Here is a 23,928-nt window from a genome sequence, read left to right on the forward strand (position 1 = left end):
TCCAATTGAAAGTGTTCATGACATGTTTCTCCAACAGACAAATCATGCGAAACTCAGTCTGTTGGCCAGTGCAGTGCAGTGCAGCAGGGGTGGCGCACAGGGTAAATACAAACCAATCGCACACAGCTGCGCAATGCCAGGGAATGGACACAAAACTGGATTATAGCTCGTCTTGAATGTAAAGTATTTGGGATAACTCAAAGGTCAATGAGTGATTGCTGTAAAGCAGAAAGTCTGCCAGCGGCGTCGTGTACACGAGGCCCTGCAGGCTGGCATTCATGAAACGGCTATTCTCGAGGTTCTTGAGCCCAGCACCCTCATGTAGATCCTCTTGTCACTTGAGAACTAAATTTTCTAACGCATGCGTCATGTATTCTGGAGACGGAATGCTGTCATAGTAGTAGGTTTTTACCCTTTTAAACTGGTACAAAACTGACACCTTTATACAAGGCATCATGTTTGCAATAACCACAACACAAGTCAAAAATGCAAACAAAAAGAAGCAACTCTGATAATGATAATAATATGCACTGTCCTTGAAGTTGATTGGTCCACACCCGAGACGGCTTTCTTTAGAGCCTAGTCCCCATTGGTGTTGGACCAGTTTAAAAGGGTAAAAACCTACTACTATATTTTGCCACTGGTAAAAGAGGTCTCATAATGAATGCTGTCATGTTGTGGGGTAAAGTGTGGGTGCTCTCACCTTTTCCAAGATGTTTGGATGGCGTGGAAGAGTAGAGTTGCCTTGAGTGCAGACCCTTCCACCAGCAGTGGCATCGCCAAATAATTGCAAGGCTGGACCTTTACGTTTTGACTGGTCTTCTTTGCAAGTGTTGCAACGTATGTGCAGACTCGGGATTGGTTTGGTGTCCAGCCCAAAATCACAACCCTTTCATTTGTTTGAGCTTTCCACTTCACATGTCTCACTACCTGTTAATCTGCAGTGAGCATCGTAACATGAGGTCATACTGTAATTGTTCCTTTGGTTATTGTCTGAACTTAATTGATTTTTTTACTCAAAATGTATCAATATTAATTGGGTGGGCCAATTGCCTGTTGCCCGGGCAACAACTGTGATCTCTTCTGCAGCTCCTTCTGCCCTTACCTTAGATAATCTGCCTTGTTTTCATCGGATAATGATATCTCCTCACTGTCCTTCCCCGCACCTCCGATTAGCATATTTGCATAGGTACGGTGAAAAAGAAGTGAAACATACATAGTGACGTCACATGCCAGACTGCAGTGACGTAACAGTGGGACCCCTTATTACGAGAGTCACGTGACTTCAGATTCCAGAATGCACTGGCGCCACACAACAAACTGTATTTGTTCGTAAAATAGCGTTCCGCAGTGTTAATGAACAGCGCTATTGCATGCCCGCATTAGTAGTGTAACATCTAACACCCCACTGTATTAATTCTAGATTTGAAGCTTTCGTGACTGCAAGGATTCATATTCCTAGGTTTTTTTCGGTAAAGTCACGTAGGTAAAAATTTTTAATAAAATAAAAATCACGACGTTTCGGAGGCAACACAAGCTTCCGTCATCAGGTGGAACCGTCACAGCACGCTTGCTGTATCAAGTAAATGATAAATTCCAAGAGATCCGACCTTGTATATATACTGGTTGAGGGGGGAGGAGCCAGGATAGGCCCCTGGATAGGAGTTTTTTTTATGATACGGTTGGTGCGGCTGAAGCTACGGCTAATCTACATAACAAAGGACTGAGCCTTTGTGTGTATTTTGTAGAAACTGAGATGGTATAATCAGGAATGTTCATCGTGTATTCATGTGAGGCCTTGGCCTGCTTTGTCACGCTCTTAAAATGTTGCATTTTGAAAAGGGACCTTTTTATGTTTTTGTGCATTGCTCATCCTTTTTGCTATGTTTGGTTATTAAGTTATAAGCAAAGTTACAAGTGTATTCCCATAAATTAATAGTATGATGTGATGCAATGGATTAAATTGTATGAATTATATTTCAATAATGAACACGTATGTATTGTTTTCTTGAATTGTGACTTTATATGCCGTGTACGTTATTTGTAATATAAACATTTAAGATTTTGCTTTTAAATGTGTAGGGGTATAGCGCTGGCTGCTGGCGGAAAATGGTAACTGTGGTGTATGGCAGTACTCGTGTCAGCATGTCAGATTATATACAGGAGGGGGACATCTAGGGGAAAGTTCATAGAAGGGGCCCATCATGAAGTCCCGGTAACACGCTCGTAGGTTTCAGACAAGGCGTGGTTGCATTTTCCCCAGATGCCCCTGGGTACATCCTCTAAATTACACTGGCCGTGACAAGGCCCTATTGAGGTGATCGAGGTCAAGAGGTGTGTGCGTATACAGGTCGGTCGCTGTCACTGGTTTGTGGACCCGTCATGGTTAAAACCCTATGTTCCACCTTATGTAGATATTTCATCTCCAGAGTGGCGGGTGTCTGATTTGTCCGACGAGCCGGGGCGACTGAGCCCGGAGGCTGCGCTTCAGAAGGATTGCATTGTGCCGCCCGTAGGATCCCAGCACCTGTAGTCTGGGGATCCTCCGGCAGCGCCTCCGTGTGAAGGACCGCGTGCGGAAGCCCGGCCGCCATCTTATTCTCCAAGGGAGGGGCTGCGCCCTTTAGGCCGTTAATGTGACATTCCGGTGGTCCCCAGCGCGCAGGTTCCTGCTCGTGAAATTTCGATTTAAAGCTTTCGTGACTGCAGGGATTCATCTTCTTGGTTCTTTCGGTAAGGTCACGTAGAAGGGAAATAATAAAATTATAAAAATAAAACATAATAAAATAATTCTCATGACGTTTCGGCCACGACAGACCTGTTCTTCACCTGAGGACGGCTGCTTGCGTTGTGGCCGAAACGTCGTGAGAATTATTTTATTATGTTTCATTTTATTATTTCCCTTCTACGTGACTTTACCGAAAGAACCAAGAAGATGAATTCCTGCTCGTGGTGGGGGACCAGCGTCGAGGACTCGCTTCAAGAGCGCTTCTTTCCGCTGAACAGCTCCCTTCCCGTCATGACAATTGTATTCCGATGTCGTCCGGCGGGTGGCCGCCGCCGCGTACCGGGCTGCGGCTTCTGGTAGATCTGGGGTGCTTCTCGATGCTCGTGGCTGCGGCGCGTCAACGAACGTCATGAATTGTTGCGCTTCCCTCGCGGTTCGGGTTAAATCATTACGGGTTCTTGTTGCGAATGTCCGCCTAAAACCTCCCTGTTATAGTAATTGAGTTAGCGCACGTTTTTGCAGGCCTTCCTCTTATTACACGATTGTTGTCAGCCAAGACGGCTTTTTTTCATGGGGGTTTGGGGGGATTTAGGGGTATAGCGATGATTGCTGGTGGAAAAGGGTAACTGCGGTGTACGGCAGTACTCGCGTCAGCAGGCCACAGTATATACAGGAGGGGGACACAATTACCTTTATTTTTCAAATGACAATGTAAGCAAATATAAGCCACTCAGGCAGACGTGAACAACTCTAAAAACACAATTCTGCCTTTCATTCAGTCAGATAATATTGAACAAACTGTATAGAATACCTTAAATTTCCATGAGTTAAATATCTTTGCCTCATGAACATTTTAAACAGGAGTTACACGTAATGCAAAGTGGTCTGTTATCATGAAACTTTAAAACAAGTGAATTTTGCCCTTGTCTTTTACAATATCTTTCAGAAAGCAATAGTTTGTGTCACATCTACAGGTACATAACATCAACGGTTATAACCAAAATCTTATTTAAGAGTCTAATAAAAACAAGTGTCATAACTCCAAGTGCATTAGTGTGCTTTAGGCTTTTCACTGTTAATAGTGACAGATGTTACCGTTCAAAACACTCAATTTCATATTGATCAAGGAACAGATAACTTGCTGACACTAATGAGAAGGGTGATACTGAGATCTAGATTTCAGTAAAGAGACCAGGTCTGGCTTGAGGGCAGTGGTTGAGATGCGTAAAATGCCACGCAAGTGGGAGTCGCTCATCCTTGACCTCAATCAGTTCTTGTTTAAGTTCATGACTGAGAATGTTTGCTCACACAAATATGTGGAGCCGAATAAGCTCAGCATTTTCTTAGGGAATGACCGCATTTGTTTTTTTGCAGTCGCCATGTCAGAAATGACTCGAGAAGGGTTTGCGGCACGGATGCAGAGCCAGATAGAATTAGAATGGTGCTGCCACCGTGTGGTGAAAGGAGGAATTACATCTGTAAAGTTTTATGATTTATAAGACCGAAGCTGCGGGCCGTGTGAAATCTGACCGCGGGCCGGACTTTGGACATGCCTGGTACTGTACACACACACACACACGTGTGACGTCACTATGCGGGGGAGTGTTACCACCACGCGGGTCTACACACACACACGACGTCATCCCGGCTGGAGGCGGGAATGACGTCATCCCGGCTGGAGGCGGGAATGACGTCGGGGCCGGTTCTGGACTCGGGAGGCCACGAGGGTGTTGTGAGGTCGTGACCTGATCCCAGTGGGGGTCGGCGGCCCAGGGGGCACCTCGGGGGGCACGTGGACAGCAGGGGGCAGAGGTCGCAAACGGGTTTTGATTCCTTACCCGTACCCATACCCGGCCGCACCAGGGTCGCAATCGGGTACCCGATACCCGTATCCTACCCGATACCCGGCTACCCATACCCGGCCGGGTACGGGTAGCCGGGTATCGGGTAGGGTATCGGGTACCCGATTGCGACCTCTGGCAGGGGGCCTTCGAGAGGGTTCTCGAAGGGAGGCATGGCCGGGGTGGGGCCTGGGCCCATATAAGCAGTCTCCTCACAAGGTTCGAGGCTGCCCGTATCAAGAATGAAGATGCATCGTGAAGACGCCAAGAAGAATCAAGCCTCCAGTCAGCGGACCTGCCAGTAGCCCACCTGGCTGTGTCACGCTAGAGTATGTGAGAATTAGAGAAGTGTGTGTTAGCTAGAGTAGGTCGGTGGTCACCACCCTATGTGTAATGTAAGAGTTATCTGTTGTGTTCAGTAATAAATAAGTGTTACCTCCCAAGAAGTTGTGTGCCTAAATTCGAACTCACTACAAATGTTGCTTGTAATATTTGGTTAGATACTCTTTGGTTCTTTCGGTAAAGTCACGTAGGTATCAAATAAAATAAATCACGACGTTTCGGGCGCACCACAAGCGTCCGACAGGTGGGAAAGCATGGTCTGCTGCTGAGGATGCTTGTGTTGCGCCTGAAACGTCGTGATTTATTTTATACCTACGTGACTTTACTGAAAGAACTAAAGAGTATGAATTCCTGCAGTCACGAAAGCTTCAAATAAAGATTTGGTTAGATGTTATATAAGAGATGGTCTGCCTGCATGTTTGGTGGACAATGGGTGCATGCGTAGATGGTGTGGACTTCGTCTTCATCGGCGGCAGCCCCTTAGGGTTCGAGGATGACATCTATCAGATCTGGTAGCGGCTCTTGAAGTGGCTGAGGAGTCCAATTCACGATCTGCAGATATCTATGAGCTTTGGGGGTCACGTGGTCCCAGATAGAAGTGGGATCCGCAGTGCTGGGTTAGCTTCCTTTGTTATTTGGCAGCGATCCACCTCGGCATCAAGACGTTGGGTCTCAGTGGGCCGTCACCTGGTGGATGCAGCAGCGCCACCCAAGGTGGTCGGCAGCCTGCTCCATCGAATCTCAAAGCCTGTTTCTGTACTTCAGGGAGGAATTGAGGATATCCTTGAACTGCTTCCTTTGTCCTCCCCTCGTCCGCTGCCCATTGGAGAGCTGGGAGAAAAGGATCTGGTGGGGAAGGCAGTTCTGAGGTATGCGGAAGCAGTGGCCAGTCCATCGGAGTTGTTTTTTTAAAAGTATTGCTTCAATGCTGGTGGTGTCAGCATGGAAGAGGACACTTGCATTGGTGCAGAGATCTTCCCACTTGATCCCCTGGATTTGATGGAGGCAGTGCTGTTGGAAGCGCTCAAGCGCAGTGACGTGGCACCAATACATAGACAACCTACTGGCAGAGACTTAAAAGCCTAGCATACCATCTTTAAAACTATCACTTCTACACAAACACTGAGTCTACACAACATGTAGCTTCAGATAATTTCGGTCCAACAAAAAACAGACGGTTACTTATATGACAGTCACATGATAGACAATGTTGGGACAAACAAAATCTTTCTGTTAACTCTTATCAGAATATTTATTTATACAGCAGGAATCCGATGAGTCGGGTCAGGTCAGAATGATACAACAACAAATAATACAAAAACTTGACAGTGAAAAGTATAGCAAATATTTACAAATAAAACGAAACTATGTTTTATCTTAGGTAAAGCCACTGAGCTATGAGCTTCTCATTCAGGAGCAACTTGGCAACAAATGATAGCTTAATAAACTGGTTTATCTTATAGAAATTTTTTACAGCAAAATAATCTAAATAATCTAAACAAATGTTTGTAAAAGTTATCCCATCATATCAGATGTTTATATATTTCCTTCCTTCTGAGAAACCTAGACCATTATGGTTCACTAGGTGGGTTAGGGATGAAAACTAAGTACAGGCAGTCCCCGGATTATAGGGATGAAAACTAAATACACTGTGAATGAACATTCGTAAGTGAATGCTTTCTGTTAACAATTAATGTTAAAATGTTTAATGGTATTAATAAACATTTGGATACAGTATATGTTCCATTAGTTTAATTATGGGTAGTGTTAGGGTAGATATTCGATTAAATAAAATAACACTGGTCAACAAAAAAAACATTTTTTTGTGGCCTGGACTTTTGTAGCTGTTTTAGACTAATTTCAGGGTGCTGATTCCAAATCTGATCTCAGATTTGCTCTATCACATGAGATGTGATAGAGCAAAGCATACCCCATTTTCATTGATTTTACCCAAAATTAACTCTGTCACTTATGATTGCAAGTTGTTGCGAGTCAGGGACTGCTTTAGTGTTAAAATATGGTGCTGTATTTTTAGGATAGTGTGTTTATAATATAATTTTATGTAGATATCCACATTTATTTAATATTTTTCTTCTGCAGTTTTTATTGAAAATGCAATATTTTATATCTCAAAAACCTGATGTGATAGACAAGAACTTAAAACCGTTGGAATACCTTATGCCAGAAAAAGTGTGTTGACCAGTGTAATCGTAGGAAGTGCAGAGCATATATACAGACATATGCTACAGGCAGTGATACACAACGTATCACAACGCGATACAGTAATGAGAGAAAACAGTACGGGAGGCACAACTATTTCTGGCTATGGGATTTTATCTGGATTTTGGGTGGAAATTGTTGAGTTTCCAACATATGGAAAATTCTGGTTGCGGATCTTCCTTGGGAACCTAACGCTTCCATAATCCGGGGATTGCCTGTGTAATGCGGGCGTAAGCGACCTTCCGGATGTGACGTCACGGGGAGGTGGAGTCATGTGACGTGGGAGGAAGGTTCGGGTCCTTAAGCGGTAAAACCGGAAGGAGAGGGGAGTTGGTAGGAGACTGGAAAAGGGTCAGGCCACGCCGGGCGAACCAAGGAGGGGTGGCACCGTAGGCCAGCGGTGGCCAACCCCGGAGACAGTAGTGGGCTACTGGAGGGAGTGAAGCTGCAGCGAGTACAGCCAGGGAGGCTGTGTAAGGGAGGCAGCGGTGAGGCTGCCAGGAGCTACGGGAGCGACAGAGAGAAACAGCAACGAGGCTGTCAGAGTCTACGGGAGTGACCCAGAGAGGAGGCTGCAGCGAGTACAGCCGGAGGGGCTGCGTGAGAGTACAGCAGCGAGGCTGCTAAGGAGCTACGGGAGCGACGTGGCCAACAGCGGGGCTGTTGGCGGTGACGGGAGCGACAGCGGAGTCGGCACCGTGTGGAAGGAGCCAAATAAAGGACAGCCGTGTGGGAAACAGAAACCGAACCAAATAAAGGACACTGAGCCAGATATCGTGGTCAAGTCTTTTATTACACCTGTAAGGAGGGAGCATCTGATATCAGGCTAATTTTCTAAGTCTCCAACGTGACTTCTTAGGTGGGGGTGTGTCTGTGTGCAGTGTGTCTGCGGGTTGTGTCCTTTCTTCCTTGAGTGTCCTTCCTTGTGTAGTCTGAGCACTTGTGAGCTCTCCTTGTGTCCCTGATGCCACCCAGTTTGAAGACTGTGGGTCCTCGATGTCCACTGGGATGGCATTCTGCTCTGGTGACCTACACATAGCACACATCATCACCATCAAATTTATTCCACTGGCCAACAGGGCACCACAGAAAACTGCCTGTCATTGAAACTACCTAGAAAAATAAATTGCACCGAAAATAGCTGCTAACTCACGTGGTAAACACCTTCAAAATATAATTGTGGCCCGAGTAAGAGTGTACACAACACTGTCAGATAACACTGTTTGACTTAGGGTAAATAGATCGAGGTTTTATGGTTTCTGAAAAAACATCATGAGTACAACTTACTTCGTATAGAAGAGGATGTAGGCCTGGTCTTCAAGAACTGCTGCATTGGTGACTGGCATCACGTCAGTATCGTCCATTCTGAACCAGCTGCCATTGCTGACCTGAAGAAAAAATACATCCACACTTGTTAAATTACGATCAATACCCAATTGTACCAGATTAATTTAAAAGTCAGCTATAGTGACAGATCATGAAAGCGGAATGTTATATGGAAGTTAACACGTGTACTCATATGCTTTGTGTGTGTGTATGAATGATAATAGTGGGGAACAGTAGCGTAGCGGTTAGCACATTGCACTACGAACCCGGCAACCAGAGGTCGATTCCCGCTTAAGACTAACAGCAGTGACGATTATCTCAACCGGTCCTGAGCCTCGTTCCCTCGGTCCACTCAGCCTCAAATGAGTATATGGTGCAATATGTAAACATTACCACTTAGGGGACAAAGGCGGCTGGCCACCCACCCCCTTCCTGTGTTGTTCTGGCTTTGACAGGTGCTCATGAACAGCACTTGCACCAACAGTCGAGTAAGGCTCTTTGGGGGATATTTGTTTTTTTGTTTATCATGCACAACATCACCTTGTTGTAGGAGTAGTAGTGGCCGCTATTGGTGGTGGTCCCGTGGTGCACAATCACTGAGTAGAGCGAATACAGTTCTGGCTCGTGCACAACCTGATTGGACATGAACGGCCGTATGTCGAGTTCTTCAGGGAAGAGGAAGTCCTACAAGGGATGAGGGAAGAGACAGTGGTGGGCCAATCATTAAAAGAGAGGAAAATAGGGTGCTGGCTAAGCAGGGGCAGAAGAGGGGAGCAAATGAACGTATTGGCGGTACACTGGTGCACCGGATAAAAAAAGCACATTTTTCACAATAATTATATATTTTCCTGCGATTCGCAACCCATTTCAGAAAATATTGTGGGGTGCGTCAAAATAATTTCTCGTGATCTCAAAGCAGTCGGAAGATGAGTGTCAGTTCACATTTAGATTTTATACTGTTTAATGAGGACCGGTGTGTCATGCTTTACCGGTGTACTGCCAATACGTCCAAATGACAAAACGTTGAATACAAATATATTTGAATATCAGATGCATTCTGTGCAGAAAGTAAAATTCACCTTGTCGATTTTGTTGCCAAACTCATCGTATCGCTTAATGGTGATGATAAGCACATTGGGCACCACGTGCAGGCTCACTCTCTTTGTAGATTTCCCCACGCGCGAGCACCTGTTCGCCAGACAATAGCACGTTAGTTTACGACCGAGATGCGTGTTTGATCACACACTGTATAAATGGGGATATACACGAACGTTTCAAGGTGCACGATGGAAGATTGCATACTCACATTTCACATCTGTATTCTGCAAGAGTCTCGGTCTTTGTGAATTCATGAAAATCCTTCACCAGATCTAGGAATTTCTGTCAAAAGCCAAGAAAACACAAAAATGGCAAATTATTACTTTGAATAGAAATTAATAAACCATGAGCTAAGTTAATTTCAAGTTCATTTATTAGGTATAGCCCTGTGAGCAATTCGGCTCTTGAATCGGGTGCAACCGCAACAAACAAAAAAAACATGAACAAAAAAACATCTTAAAGTGAATATGTGACCGAGTGCAAACAGAAAATCCAAGAAAAGACAGCAAAATATAGCAGAAAAAAAAACACAGTACGCTGTGTGCAAAAATCCCAGTGGGATGCAAGTCAAACAACCAACAACAACCACAAGACAACTTAGATTAAGGCCATCAGTCTAACTCTGTACTACAACAAACAAACATGGCTAAACCAATACACTTTTCGAAATCACAAAAATAAAGCCATGAAACAGTGATCACAGGAACTAACGGAATTTTCACAATAAATGGCATAAGTGGCTCTGCAGTCAACCGGTTGTGGTACATAAATATAATGAATGACAAAAACAATCGACATCAGGCTGTAGCCTTCCCAATTCTTACGTTGATATTAAGAGAGATGTCCAGGCAGGAGTCCAACGTGTCTGAGATGCTGAAGCACTGCATGCACTCAACTGTGAAAACACAAGTGCACACCATACGAGATTAATATTACTGCTGCACATTGCATAATCCTCATCAAAAGTATTCACATGTTAACTGGCTAATATCATGAACGTCTTCAGATACCACCAACCCAGATGCATCTATAATTGTTAAATAAAAACATATTTTGGTGAAAACTGTAACGGTTTTAAACACAAAAAACGTTGATTATGAACGTATTGTTGATACTGTTGGCAGTGGTGCCCTAGCACAAATCACAGGTAATCAACACATTCGTCAATAGCACTGCCTTACAAGGAAACATATGCAATTGGTGACGTTTTCAGGATTGATCCTTATTCATAGCACAGAAACAGAGGCCAGTAACATAGGGTGGATACGAGTTGGAGACCGTACTGTACACCATGGGGCCTAATGAGTAATTACATTTAAACAAATTTCCTGATGAACACTTTTTAAAGTGGCATACATAATAAACACATGAAATCTATTTCCATATTCGGCATCTTACTAACTTGTGTAGTCAATGATGATCACACTCAGGATTGTCTGGTAATAATACAACTTTTCCATAACGATGAATTAACGGCAACTACAAAACACCGCTCACTGCCACCCGCACGATGGCTCCGCCCTCACTGTCCAAAATGGCGGAATGAAAATGGCTCCGCCTCTTTTACCCTGAGGACCACATCTATATTGTCTACACGTGTATGATGACATAAACTAATTTGTATTCAATGTTAATGCATATTTTGTGCATGTATGCTTATGTCCTTGTGTACGTGTTTTTACATCTACACATGTGCTCGTTGTTTAACAGAGAATATAAGGTTGCATGCGAGAGCTTGCATAGCCCAGTATGGATTGTGACATTGGTTGAAATCACTCCTTAAAGGGTGGATGTGTCGAAAGGAGCACAGTACCTACCTCTCGATTTCAGGTACCCCCTGAAGATCTGGTGGATCAATGTAGGGGTCTCCATGTTAATACCGAGCCTGAAAAGAACACGCAATGACACCACGTGGTAACTACAGAGGCAATGTCTTTACCAGATGAACACTCGGAAGAGTTACATATTTTTCGCTCCTAGTATTAACTCGCTGCAGTGACAATATCGTAACTACCTCGCCTGGTATACAGGTCATGGGTTTGATCCCAATCCTGACGCCTGTAAATTTGCAGTTTGCATTCACTCCCTGTGGTCGCGTAGATTTTTTGTATACGAGCCCACCGATTTTTCCCTCCACATTAAAAAAACATGCATTTAGAGTATTTGGTTTATAAAAATTCCACGTGATAAGTCACTTCGTTGAGCTATCATGTATGGCCATGTCGCTCCTGAAAAAGAGCTATCTAGCTCAGTGGGCCTCACCTGGTAAAATAAAAAGAATTTAACGGTAAAAGTGTAAGTCACAGTCTCCAAATAACATAAAGAATTCATCCAGTTGGCTGAGCGATAATGTGAGCATCTCACAAACGGAAAGTTACCAGTTCAAATCATGATGATTGGGAGTTTACTCATCATCCCTCTGAGGTAAATGTACTGGGTACCCCGTTGTAGGGCAGTCAACAGTAGTTGTCCTAAATTTTGACTTAAAACTTTCGTGACTGCAGGAAATCATATTCTTTGGTTCTTTCGGTAAAGTAACGTAGATAGAAAACATTTTCATTAAAATAAAGTGAATACAAATATGAATAATAAAATATCAAATAAAAATAATAATAAAAATACAAAAACACACTAATGTAGACAGCAGCCTGGTTCTTAATCGGAGTGAGTGTACTGGCAGTCTATAATGTAGACTGTAGCCTGGTTCTTAACCTTGGTGAGTGTACTAGCAGTCTAACATGTAGACTGTAGCCTGGTTGTCCTACGGACAAATATTTTTTCTGAACAATCCAGGCATCCATGTGCTGGTATTGTGCAAATATTTATGGAGTTTACTGGGGCATGCATTACTTACTGCCTTTGGTTGAAGAGGCAGGATTGGTGCAGAGCATCTATCACGTAACCCAGAAACACATGTGCATCCTCCTGCCTGCCAAAACACAGGTCCTCGCCGATGTCTGTGTGAAAATGGACAGAGGTCACACATGATGTGGTCACACAGTGGCTGGCACAGTTAGTATATAGCTTATGAATTCCCTCAACAACTAAACCGGCTCCAGATTCTTGAGAAATATTGTGGAATCTGGTGCATAGGACTTTAACAGATATTTTCACGTAAACCTTTTCACGTAAAAACACGTCATCCTAAGCTGATGGCAATTCTACTCAAAGTCTGACTTGCAAGAAAAGGAAGAGCATGTTGACAGATTTGTGGGTTAATCACAGAACTGGGTGTGGCTGGCAGTGTTTAGAACGAGCATCAACAGAGGAATGCTAGACCGGAAGAACATCCGATGCATTGGAGTTGTAATCTCAGTGCTGACCAAAACTAGTAATTTTCTATTCGATATTGTATACAAAAACTGATTCAAACTGCCCTTTCAGGGGATCTTGAGATGACTGAAGTTTCAACGTCAAAGACACTTGGGAATTGTGCTGGAACTTACATTTGAAATTGCGAACTATCTCGATGGGATTGATGGCCGTGCCCCGATTCATGAAGGTGTTGAAGACGTGTTTCTCCAACAGACACATCATGCAAAACTCAGTTTGTTTGCCTGTGAAGTGGGGCAGGGGTGGCACACAGTGGCAATGCAAACCAATCGCACACATAGCCCAGCTGCGCACAGTCAGGTAATCTACACAAAACTCGATTGTAGCTCGTCTCGAATGTAAAATATCTGGGAGAACTCACAGGTCCATGAGTGATCGCCGTAAAGCAAAAAGTTTGCCAGCGGCGCCGTGTATGTGAGGCCCTGCAGGCTGGCATTCACGAAACACGTATTTCCGAGGTTCTTAAGCCCAGCACCCTCACGTAGATCCTCCTGCCACTTGAGAACCGAGGTGTCTGTCGCAGATGTGATGAATTCTGAAGATGGAATGCTGTCCTCGTCTCCACACATTAAAAGATGGAAACACATACTTGACACTCACAGCACATCTGAGGGGAATGGTTTGAAAATTGCGTGTCTTAGCCTGTACGCGTGCTGGCATATTTTTTTGTGGTGCTGTTAGGTAGAAACAATCCTCTTCACCAGCTGGCGAGATGTAGATGTGTTAATGTCTTTGAAGTGTTCAGCACTAGTGATCAGAATTGCCTGAAGAGCATCTTCAGCCTGTAAGTTTTACATTGACAGCAATGGCGAGACAGCCACAGCAGCGTGACGAGCTATCAAAGTGTACGTATGTGTGCACGTTGAACTTCTTTCACACCGTGCGTAGCCAACCATACTAATCAGAGGGACAGGGTCACGCTGGCACACACTTACCTCTCGCGTTAGGTTTGTTCAGCCCAGCCTTGCTGACGCAAAACACGGCGGATGGAACGGTGCTGTATTGGATCCTCAGCCCCTTGTCATTTGCTGCTGACACCACTGGGGTCGATGTGGATGCCTCATCCTTGACGACGATGCTGGAGACAGTGTCCCCTTCTGTCCATTGAACACTCGTGGCCTTCTTCTCCTCCTACGGTAACGGTAAAAGCAGCCTTAAGTCATGCATACGCATCGCCACTACACTGCAGCATTACTCAAACTGCTAAGTGCAGATTCGTATTTCGAACAATGTTGCTAAATATGAAACAACATGGCAAGCCAATCTAATAATGGAGACTCTGCTTTGTTTTTAGATTCCTAGGATCTATCCTTGTGTCCAAAGAAGTTGGAAAAAACATACTACATGTCTAAATTCACATTGTGATATTCTGAAGATGTTACGTTAAAAAGATGCACGTGATATCACTCGAGCGCAAATACAGACCCATATGAACACAAATACCCATACAGGAATACATCCCTTCATACACCCTCCCCATCCTTGCAGTGCGTGAAATTGGAAATAATGATTTTTTTTTTACTCAAATGGCTTAATGTACTATTCATGTAACGGTTAGCAATCTGGTGTTGTCATACGGAATTTGGTGCTTCAATTTCCTGGCATGTCAGTAGAAATACATCCTTCCCACCTTTATTCACCCAGCAGTAAAAATGGGGAGACCACAGTTAGTCGATGGACAAGCCATGTGTGTTGTGGGGTCAGGTGTGGGTGTTCCCACATTTTCCAAGGTGTTTGGTGGGCGTAGATAGGTGAGAGTTTCCTCTCGTGCAAACCCAACCGCGAACAATCGTATGAGCAGACAATTTCAAGGCTGCACCTTTACGTGTCGACTGGTCTTCTTTGCAAGTGTTGCAACGTAAACTTAAATACATTTTTACCTACATTTTATCAATACTGATCTATAATACAGGTTTTTTTTCTTGTTAGTTCGCGTAAATATATTAATGTGTCGTTAAACCAGCCACCACCCAACACTGACAACGAGTAAGGTTTGTCATGAAAACAGAACGTGGCCAATTCGTTACTAGTGCAGCACACCGGTGTGTTGGAGAGCAAAGCCACAACATTTACAATCTGAGTACGACGTTTCGCCAGTAATTACAACGAGCTTCATAAGGCGACAGTCAGATCTGTGGAGAAGTCCACCTGTTTTGTTCGTTAAATAGAGGCGTAGATGTGGTGACAACACTTGTGTGCTCTTGTGTTGTCACCACAAACGTGATACTGTACTCAGATTGTAAATGTTGTGGCTTGGCTCTCCAACGCACCGGTGTGCTGTACTAGTGACTAATTGGCATGTTCTGTTTACGTAACAACCCTTACTAATTGGCTGTCGGGTGGTGGCGGGTTTAACGCACATTTATATATTTATGCCATTTAACTCAAAATAAAAAAGAGGAAAAAATAAGGGAAAAACGGTATCATGGATGATTATGGTCGCGAAAGCATTCATAATTACATTTTGCCAAATCACCTGCTGTTATATATCCTCCCTCTTTGCTGCTCCTACAGCCTCCCTTACCTGAGTCATATCATCTGAATTGCTTTCATCAGATGATGAATCCTCACCAACCTTCCACGCACCTCCGAGCAGCATGTTTGCCTAGGCACGGTGCGAAAGAAGTTCAACATACATCATGACTTTAAGCTGGTGTTGCAGCTTTCAAAAGATTCGAAAGAGGGCTGCCTTTTTAAAATCTTATTTAACAAATGTGCCTTCTGTCCATCAGATGATGATGTCTCCTCACTTTTCTGACTCAAACTGTTGTTGAAACTTTCAACAACGTGAGCCTGCTTTATGTCGGCTTTAGGGTCACACTCGTTTACTCAACGTAGTTTTGTGGGTAGTGAGTGCGAGTTAAATGAATGTCGTGCTTCAGGCTTTACCCTGTCCATATATAGGTGAGACAAATCTACCTCCTAACTGGAATGTTTAGTTCTCCAAAAAAACGAAAATACTTGTTATTGGATGTTTCTAGTTATTAGCACAGACTCTGTTCGATGTGCCAAATCACCTGCTGTGATCTATCCTCCCTCTTTGCTGCTCCTACAGCCTTTACCTTAGTGAGATGATCTGCATTGCTTTCATCAGATGATATCTCCTCACCGTCCTTCCCCGCATCTCCGATCAGCACGTTGGCCTAGGTACGGTGCGAAAGAAGTTCAACATACATCATGACTTTAAACTGGTGTTGCAGCTTCCTGACTCAAACTGTTGTTGAAGCTTTCAACAACGTGAGCCTGAATTTTGATTTAAAGCTTTCGTGACTTCAGGGATTCATATTCTTGGTTCTTTCGGTAAAGTCACGTAGAAGAGAAATAATAAAATAATAAAAATATAAAACAATAAAAATTCTCACGACGTTTCGACTGCAACGCGAGCCTGCTTTATGTCGGCTTTAGTGTCACACTCTGTGGGAATATGATCACTTTCAACAACGTGAGCCTGCTTTATGTCGGCTTTCGGGTCACACTCTGTGGGAAGATGATCACTTTCAACAACGTGAGCCTGCTTTATGTCGGCTTTCGGGTCACACTCTGTGGGAAGATTATCACTTTCCACAACGTGAGCCTGTTTTAAATTAATGTAGTGCTTCAGGCTTACCCTGTCCATATATAGGTAAACCAAATCAACCTCTGAACTGATGTTTCGCTCTCCAAAAAAAAAAGTTATTAGCACAGACTCTGTTAGATGTGCCCAGTCACCCGCTGTGATTTATCTCCCTCTCTGCAGATCTTACTGTCCTTACCTTAGTCAGATCATTTTCCTTGTGTTCATCGATTGATGCCTCCTCACTCGTTGACGTTAAATTGGAATTGCAGCTCTGAAAAACGCTCTCACTGGAGCTGCGACGACTGCCCACCAGACTCGGAAGAGGACTGCCCAGTGAGGTCCCAGCAGAGTTGTCCTCATCATCAGAACTGCTTCGGCAACAGCAGCAGCATATTCTTTTGAAAAACTTTCTGAAAAATTTCTTTACACCTCTCTTCATGGTGGCCATGTCACCAATGTGCCAGAGCACCTAAACTTTTCCTAAAATGTTATCTTGCGAACGCCAGAGAGCAAGTGAAGACACGTCTGCTTTCCAAGGTATCCGAAGAGCAACTGTGAGAAATCACTCCACGCATCACCAGCAGGATGTGACGTCACAAGCCAAACTGCAGTGACGTTACAATGACACCTTACTACGAGTGTCACGTGACGTCACAGACTCCCGACTACGCCGACGACACACAACTAACTGCATTTGTTGCTCAAATAGCTTTCCTTGGTGTTAATTAACAGAGCTATTGCATGCTGCATTAGAAGTGTAACATCACACAGCCCACTGTATGCGTTAGGCTTCACTTTCCATTAAACACCAGAATCCACTCGAGCAAGAATTCCTTCCTGGCATGGAAGACACCTTACGTTCGATTACAGGTTTTCCAAAATTCCACTTTTATTAATTTACTCCCCGTTTAAAGACAATTTAAATTGTTCTGCACTTGTGACACGATCATCAATCAACGCTGTCTGATTGGCAACACACCTGCTCAAGCTCTGGGATAACAGGCACGTGGTGACATCAGTGCTTGTCCACTTTGCTCTAATTAGTATATTTTCTAATCTTCAATAACGTATTTAATTACTCGTTGAAGTTTAATGAGCTCACCTGCCTTGATTTTTGTCCAGTTGTTGCAGATACGAGTCACAACACTTGCTTCATGTGCAGTGATATCAATGTGAATTCAAGTGCGACGTTACCAATTACGTCCCATTTTGACTGGAGAAGATCAATGGGCGGGGTTTGAGAATCTGAGACGGTAAAATCTTGAATGTTCATAAAATCTACAGAGGTTGAGGGCTTTGCCTGTTTCACGTCGGCTTCAGTGCCACACATTATCGGGAAGAGAATGTCGTGGCTCAATGTATTTTTTCAAGTATTTTGCGCGGTGTTTAAATTAATGCAGTGCTTCAGGCTGACCCAATTCAATCTCCGATCAAAAATGTTTCGGGATTCAAAAACAAGATAAAGATTATTTATTTTTCTTACTTATTAGCACAGACTGTTATATGCCCCATACTTCAGTAGTATAGCTTAATAACCGTTCATGCGTATCACATTACATTTGGATTCACAAGCATTGACTTAAGTCCGTGAAAAAGAGGCTTGTCGTTTAGTGATTTAATTCACGAACTTTTAAATTACTTTCCGCGAGCAACAACAACAACGACGCAATGGCCAGGTGTTTGGAGAACTCTCGCTCCGACGCGTCTCCCAGGGCGGGCCGATTCTGGGTGGGCTCTCCAAAGCCTCTGTCGCCCGTGGTTGAAATCCTGGAGCACGGGGATTTGACGGCGGACCACAGCGTTGCAACTCGAGCACACGGGCACACAACAGGCGCCTTGAAAGGGGCTCCCGTGGTGAAGGGAGGTGTCCGTTTGGCTCGTGGAGGCTCGCTGCAGTCTCCTCCGCCTTTGGAACGAGCCAAGGAGGCCCCCTTGGAAGAAGACGGATTCGGGAGACGTGTCGTGCCGCCGTTCAAGTTCCAAGGAAAATGCGATGTTGTTGATGGTGACGGTGGTGATGATGATGATGGCAGAAGTGGCGGTGGTGATGAAGAAGACGGTGTCAATGTTCGTGGTAATGATGTTGACGGTGGTGATGGTGACGACATTGATTTTGCTGACAAAAACAGAAATGTTGCAGAGTTTGAAAGAAATCGCAATGGTGAAGGTGGTGACGATGGTGGTGGAAATCATAGCGTTCATTCCGGCGAGTGCGACAACGGCAACGTCAACAATGACCCTGACATTTTTTTCAACGACGACTTCAGCGTCTCTTCCGTCGAAACGCGCAGCTCGCCACCCGCCGACGCGCCACCTCGAGCCTTCTCCAAAGCACCCGCGGCCGAGTTCACCTCCGGGCACGGCTCCACCATCGCCTCGCGCAGCAGCGCAACGCGACCATCGGGGATGTAGGAGGAGACGAAGGCGACGGCGGATCTCGGGCACGGGACGTGGGACTCCCGTGGGGATTTCAAAGGCCGTGCCCGCGGGCCCGTGACCCAAGAGCTCTCGCCGCCGAGTTGGTCGGCCCGGCAGGCAGCGAGGAACCGGGAGGGAGCAGAAGTTTATTGGAGCTCTCCTCCGCGGACACCCCGAGGCGCCGCGAGGAGACGGCGCAAGAAATCGGTGGGAGCGGTGAGAAAATGAATCAAATATTTTGATCGACACGCCACACACGACTAACGTCAATCGGTCATCAATAAACTGTTGGATGAGCGCTTCTATGCGCCGCGCGGGGCGTGGGGGTTGTTTGACCATACTTCACCACACTGGTCGGTGCGGGGTAAAAGGCGGGCAGCATGTACGTGGATGCATTGAAGTACAGAACGACTTTTTACGCAGCCGCGCAGCAGCAAATAACACCTGTTTGTGCGTAGTAGTGGTCGTCCGTACAAGCCCTATCCTGATTGAAACCTGCTTAGCTACCTGATCTGATGAGATCGGACTCGTATTCTTCATCAGCTGCATTGACGATTGAACCTCGCCATCAATTGGTCATCCCTAACAGTTAATCATACTCATCCTCGAAATTATGTTTTGCCATAACGCTTGTTTACCCAATAATCAATTCTTTTTCAGGCGGGTCCTACCACGTTTTTGCAGTCTGTGGGGGTGATGATTGCCATATGATTTCAATCGCGGGTATCTTTTTAAAGTAACACATTTGGAGAATAACGTCGGCACGCACAATGGCTTCACGCTTGCGAATAACGCCACGGGGGATCTTGGATGCGGACTGTGAAGCAGACTGCGTATGGAAAAATGCATTTTAACCTATTGTAGTTGATACTCCAGAGGTATCATTATCGGGGCGTCCGCTGGAATCGAAACGTAAATCCTCTGCAACGTCGAGCGGACGCGGAATCGCCGCCGATTATCATCATGGCACACACACACACGCGTGATCATACGGTTTGATTTTTTATTGAGGGAAAAGGGGTTTGTGGATCACGCAGATTTGTCCAGTCCCAAATCGACTCTACTCCCGAGGATGCAAGGAGATGCCTGTGCAGATACAAACCCCACACGTTACCCTCGTGTTACGCGTTGTTTTCTCCCAGTATTCCTTTCACGTGAAGCCAAACTTAATGCGATTTGCAAAACGTCCCAACGCACCAGAACCCTCCTGATAAGTAATCTCGAGACTGAATGTGACTTTCCTGCGTAATTAGCATGATTCGTCATCGTGGCCATTAAATGTGATGTATTTTTACGTTTTAAAAGTTATGCCACTTCAGGTGAGCTACCAGGAGAGGGCAGCGTTTATCAAATGGATTTGAATCGCGGAGCTTTTTGAGTCCCTTATTTATCCTCCCGCTTGGGTGGGGTTTCTCATGGTCCTTGTGACACAAATGCGGTCGAAAGCCACTGCCTAATGGAGGCGAACCTTACTGATAAAATTCAAACTTGCGTCTCGACCATACAAGTAAAAACACACGTGAGTCCATCAGCCTATTTGCCTTTTTGGACGAATGCTATTCACGCAGGAGCATTGGTATATGCGGGTAAGCTGTGTATGGGGTTTCGGGTCGCCTGTCTCATCAGCAGGCTGTGGCTTCATACACACTGCTGAACATCTTAATGAGGGGTGTTGCGGCTGCAAGGGTTGACTTCGCTCAGTGATGGCAGTACAACATTCGGATTAAGATCCCATCTGTGTCAAGGTTTTGAGTTGCCACCACCTGGTTTTGTGTGGTGAGCTTTCTCCCAGATATCTAGGTTTTCGTCCACATGAAGCCAAAACACGTTTGAATGGGATAGGTCAAACAACTAGATGCAGCAACCTCCTGAATAAACTCGGTGATGCTTTCTTGGACAAATAATTGGCAAGACGAGTCTCCATCAGCAGCCATGATCTATTTACGACTGAATGAAGGGCCCCTCCCCAAGCCGTTACAGGACCGCGAGCGATGTTAAATGTCACAACGCATCTCGCCACGTGCGCACGAGCCGATGTAATCGCTCCATTTGCGCGATGCAAGTTCTCTTTTGGCATGTTCCTCTTCTTTGGCTGTAACTCCTTAATGAATATCGACCACCGGTAATTACTGTATAATATTACAAAGTGGAATGACCTTCCCGCAGGGAGCGCCCGTGGATGATCCGTGGACGCAGTGGGTGTGCATGCAGATCGAGGCCGCCGTGGAACACGAGTTGGTGGAGGAAGGTGGTCACGTCCCAGACCCAATCTTCATGCTCTAGGCCAGTGTTTTTCTCTAATTTCCAGAGGGGGGGGGGGCTACGTTCACTGATAACACATCATTAGTGTGATGGTCCCCACGTATTTGAAACCATTGGGATTTGACAGCACGATGAAAAATTCTCATTTGTGTACTGTCGGGGGCTGCACGTTAGAGGCCACACTAAAGGCCATCAGGGGCCACCAGTGGCCCACGGGAATTGCAATGAAAAACACCGCTCTAGGAAATCATCGGCACCCTCAACAGTTGCATTCAATAATCGATTAGTACGAGGGCCTCTGCATACTGGTATGATTATCTGACCATACTTCACCATTCTGATCAGTGTGGTTTGAAGGCAGGGACCAAACGTGGGAATCATAAAAGTGCAGAAGTGTGGATCTTGCTGCATGTAGCCCCAAAGTTTTTAACAAGCTGGCATGACCACCTATTTATCACTATCCTGCTCAAGTCTGCTTGGCTTCCGAGATCGGGTACATTCTGGGTGATTGTCACAGGTGGCATTGATATACATGGTAGAAATTTAATTACATTACTGCAAGGTAGACCTTATAAATGCCACATGAGCAGACGGCCATAGTAGGTATACAATAATACGTGAGTTTTTTTTATGTAAGTTTATTCTGTAAATGTAATGACGATCTGTACAAAATCGGAAAGCGTCTTATGTCATGTACGTTCATGTGCTCAATTAAAAGCACACCTGGGTACAATATATGTACAGTACAACGTAGGACTGCAGATTTGGGGCCTACAATCGAATGAAGTTTCAAACTAGTATTTTTTATTTTATTTTCGTGAACGGCATCTGCAGCATCTGGTTTAAGTACGGCAGCGCTGACGACAATTTCACACACGAGTGGCCACTCTTATCTTTGGTTAGTTTATAACATGACAGTCGACTCCAGTGCCATTCATGCAGGGCTTAATTTCAGCCGGATGTCTTCTGGTCAGCGACCCGTTAAATATTTGTCCAACCGGCACATCACATCCAGTAGATCTCTATGGCTGTGGCTGTAAAGTCGCATACCAATTCGGTGTACCAGCGATCTTAAATGAGCTAGAAATGAAGCCCTGCTTGTATTTCAATCCTTTGTCGTGCTACTTCCGCCTCAAGAGAGACCACAGTTGGTGAAGATGGCTCTCGGTTCGTATCACTTGACCCACTTCATGGCAGTCGAGCAACGTGTCCATATTGTTGTGCGTCTGCCTATGAGCCATAACAAGGGTGAAAGTGGAAAGCAGTTGTCATGCTGCTATTCTGCCACGAATTATAACGGTGGCCACATTTCCAACCTTTCAGGGCAAAAAACGGATCGCACTACTGCGGGGACTCCAGTTGATATGTAGAGCAGTTGTGGGTTTTCCCACAATGCTGCAGCAGAATTTTTTTTTACTTAGGTCGGATACTATTCGACAACCACCGACACCTGCTGACTGGCAAGCACGTGTCACGAAGTATGCTGGACATCGGAGGCATGCAAAGGTCCTTAAGAAGTTGTGGGGCTTTATAATAGGGGGGAGGTGCAGTGCCGGATTAAGCTAGTGCAGGGCCTGTAGCATTATAAAGGGGTCCTAAATGAAATAAAACACAATTTTAACTCGCTTAGTAAAGTAATTCTATGTATTCATTAGCTATACAGCCAGATAATACGACAAATCGCTAACAAACACCCAGTCATTCATAAAAGTTGAAGGCAGTATAGTACTATAGTAATAGAGCAAGTGCAGAATCACAGAACCGGAATTGATAGCTTGAAAGCATTTAGCGCGGGGCCCTTGAAAGTGCGGGTAGCACGTGTAGCTACTTTTACTGGTAGGAACCGCCAGGTTACACCAGCCCACAGGGGATTATTGTGTCCGTCGTGCAGGGAGGGGCTGGGTGGGGAGGGAGGGGCTGGGTGGGGAGGGGCTGGGTGGTGCTGGGTGGGAGGGGTGGGGCTGGGTGGGGAGGGGCTGGTCACCCCGTGGTGCCCTTATAAAACTCAACGTTTAACCTACTCACGCCGGCTTGTGCCCACCCTCACAGTCGGGCATATTTGCGGAATGCACCACGCCGCCGTTGACCCTGGCCATTGACCGAGCAACCCAACGTTCCTACCAGCTCCCTCCGCAGGAATGTGTTGCTACTGGGATAATCCGGCACTGGGGAGCTGCGAGGATGGGACTCCTCGACACTTGCGGTGCTGACTGCTGAGTGGTGTGAGCCTTGTCAGCGCCACTGAGTGGACAGAGCCCCCCCCCCCCCACCGCTCCTACAGCTCGTGGGTGTGGAGTGGGGGGCTGTTAACGGACAGCCACGTGGGGCAAGTTCACATAACTATCAACCCCTTATCTGTGCCAACCAATTCAGATCTCATTGGTCATCCCGTTCCCTTATAAATCTCAACGTTCATCCTACAAAGGACCAATAATATCTTAATTGGTCTGTAATAAGATAGGCACTGATAAGGTATGTAGTAAGTTCAACGCACAGTTATATGCATTCGACGGGGCCTAGGATTCGTAACAAGTGACATTTAATACCTAAATCGATAACGAACAAGGGGAATGTATAACGACTGCCAATTAAATTAATCAGTAATAAATACAACAACAATAATCGCGTACAGTACTTGGAACGTGGTTCCAGACATACAGTACCCTGGCGTCTACAAACTAAGTTGCCTCTGTGGTAGCAGTTACATTGGAGAAACCAAACGACATGTCTCGGACCACATCCGTGAACATAAAGCTGACCTGAAACACGGTAGGACAAACACCTCAGCCGTGGCAGATCACTGT

At 45.3% G+C, this 23,928-nt stretch overlaps 2 protein-coding genes across 2 annotated transcripts in view; both read left to right on the plus strand.

Annotated features, from left to right (window-relative positions):
• The window catches only part of LOC144728845 (uncharacterized), a 109,063-nt gene that overhangs the window by 27,403 nt on the left and 57,732 nt on the right, over nt 1-23,928 (plus strand). The gene's annotated exons all lie outside the window — the stretch shown is intronic.
• On the plus strand, nt 17,584-23,011 carry LOC144728841 (uncharacterized). Its single transcript, XM_078608528.1, has 2 exons — nt 17,584-19,078; nt 21,029-23,011. The coding sequence occupies exon 1, from the start codon at nt 18,113-18,115 to the stop codon at nt 18,854-18,856; it is 744 nt and encodes a 247-aa protein (XP_078464654.1). The 5' UTR covers nt 17,584-18,112; the 3' UTR covers nt 18,857-19,078; nt 21,029-23,011.

Source organism: Lampetra planeri, chromosome 30 (assembly GCF_965212315.1).
Source record: "Lampetra planeri chromosome 30, kcLamPlan1.2.h2, whole genome shotgun sequence".
Classification (NCBI taxonomy): Eukaryota; Metazoa; Chordata; class Hyperoartia; order Petromyzontiformes; family Petromyzontidae; genus Lampetra; species Lampetra planeri.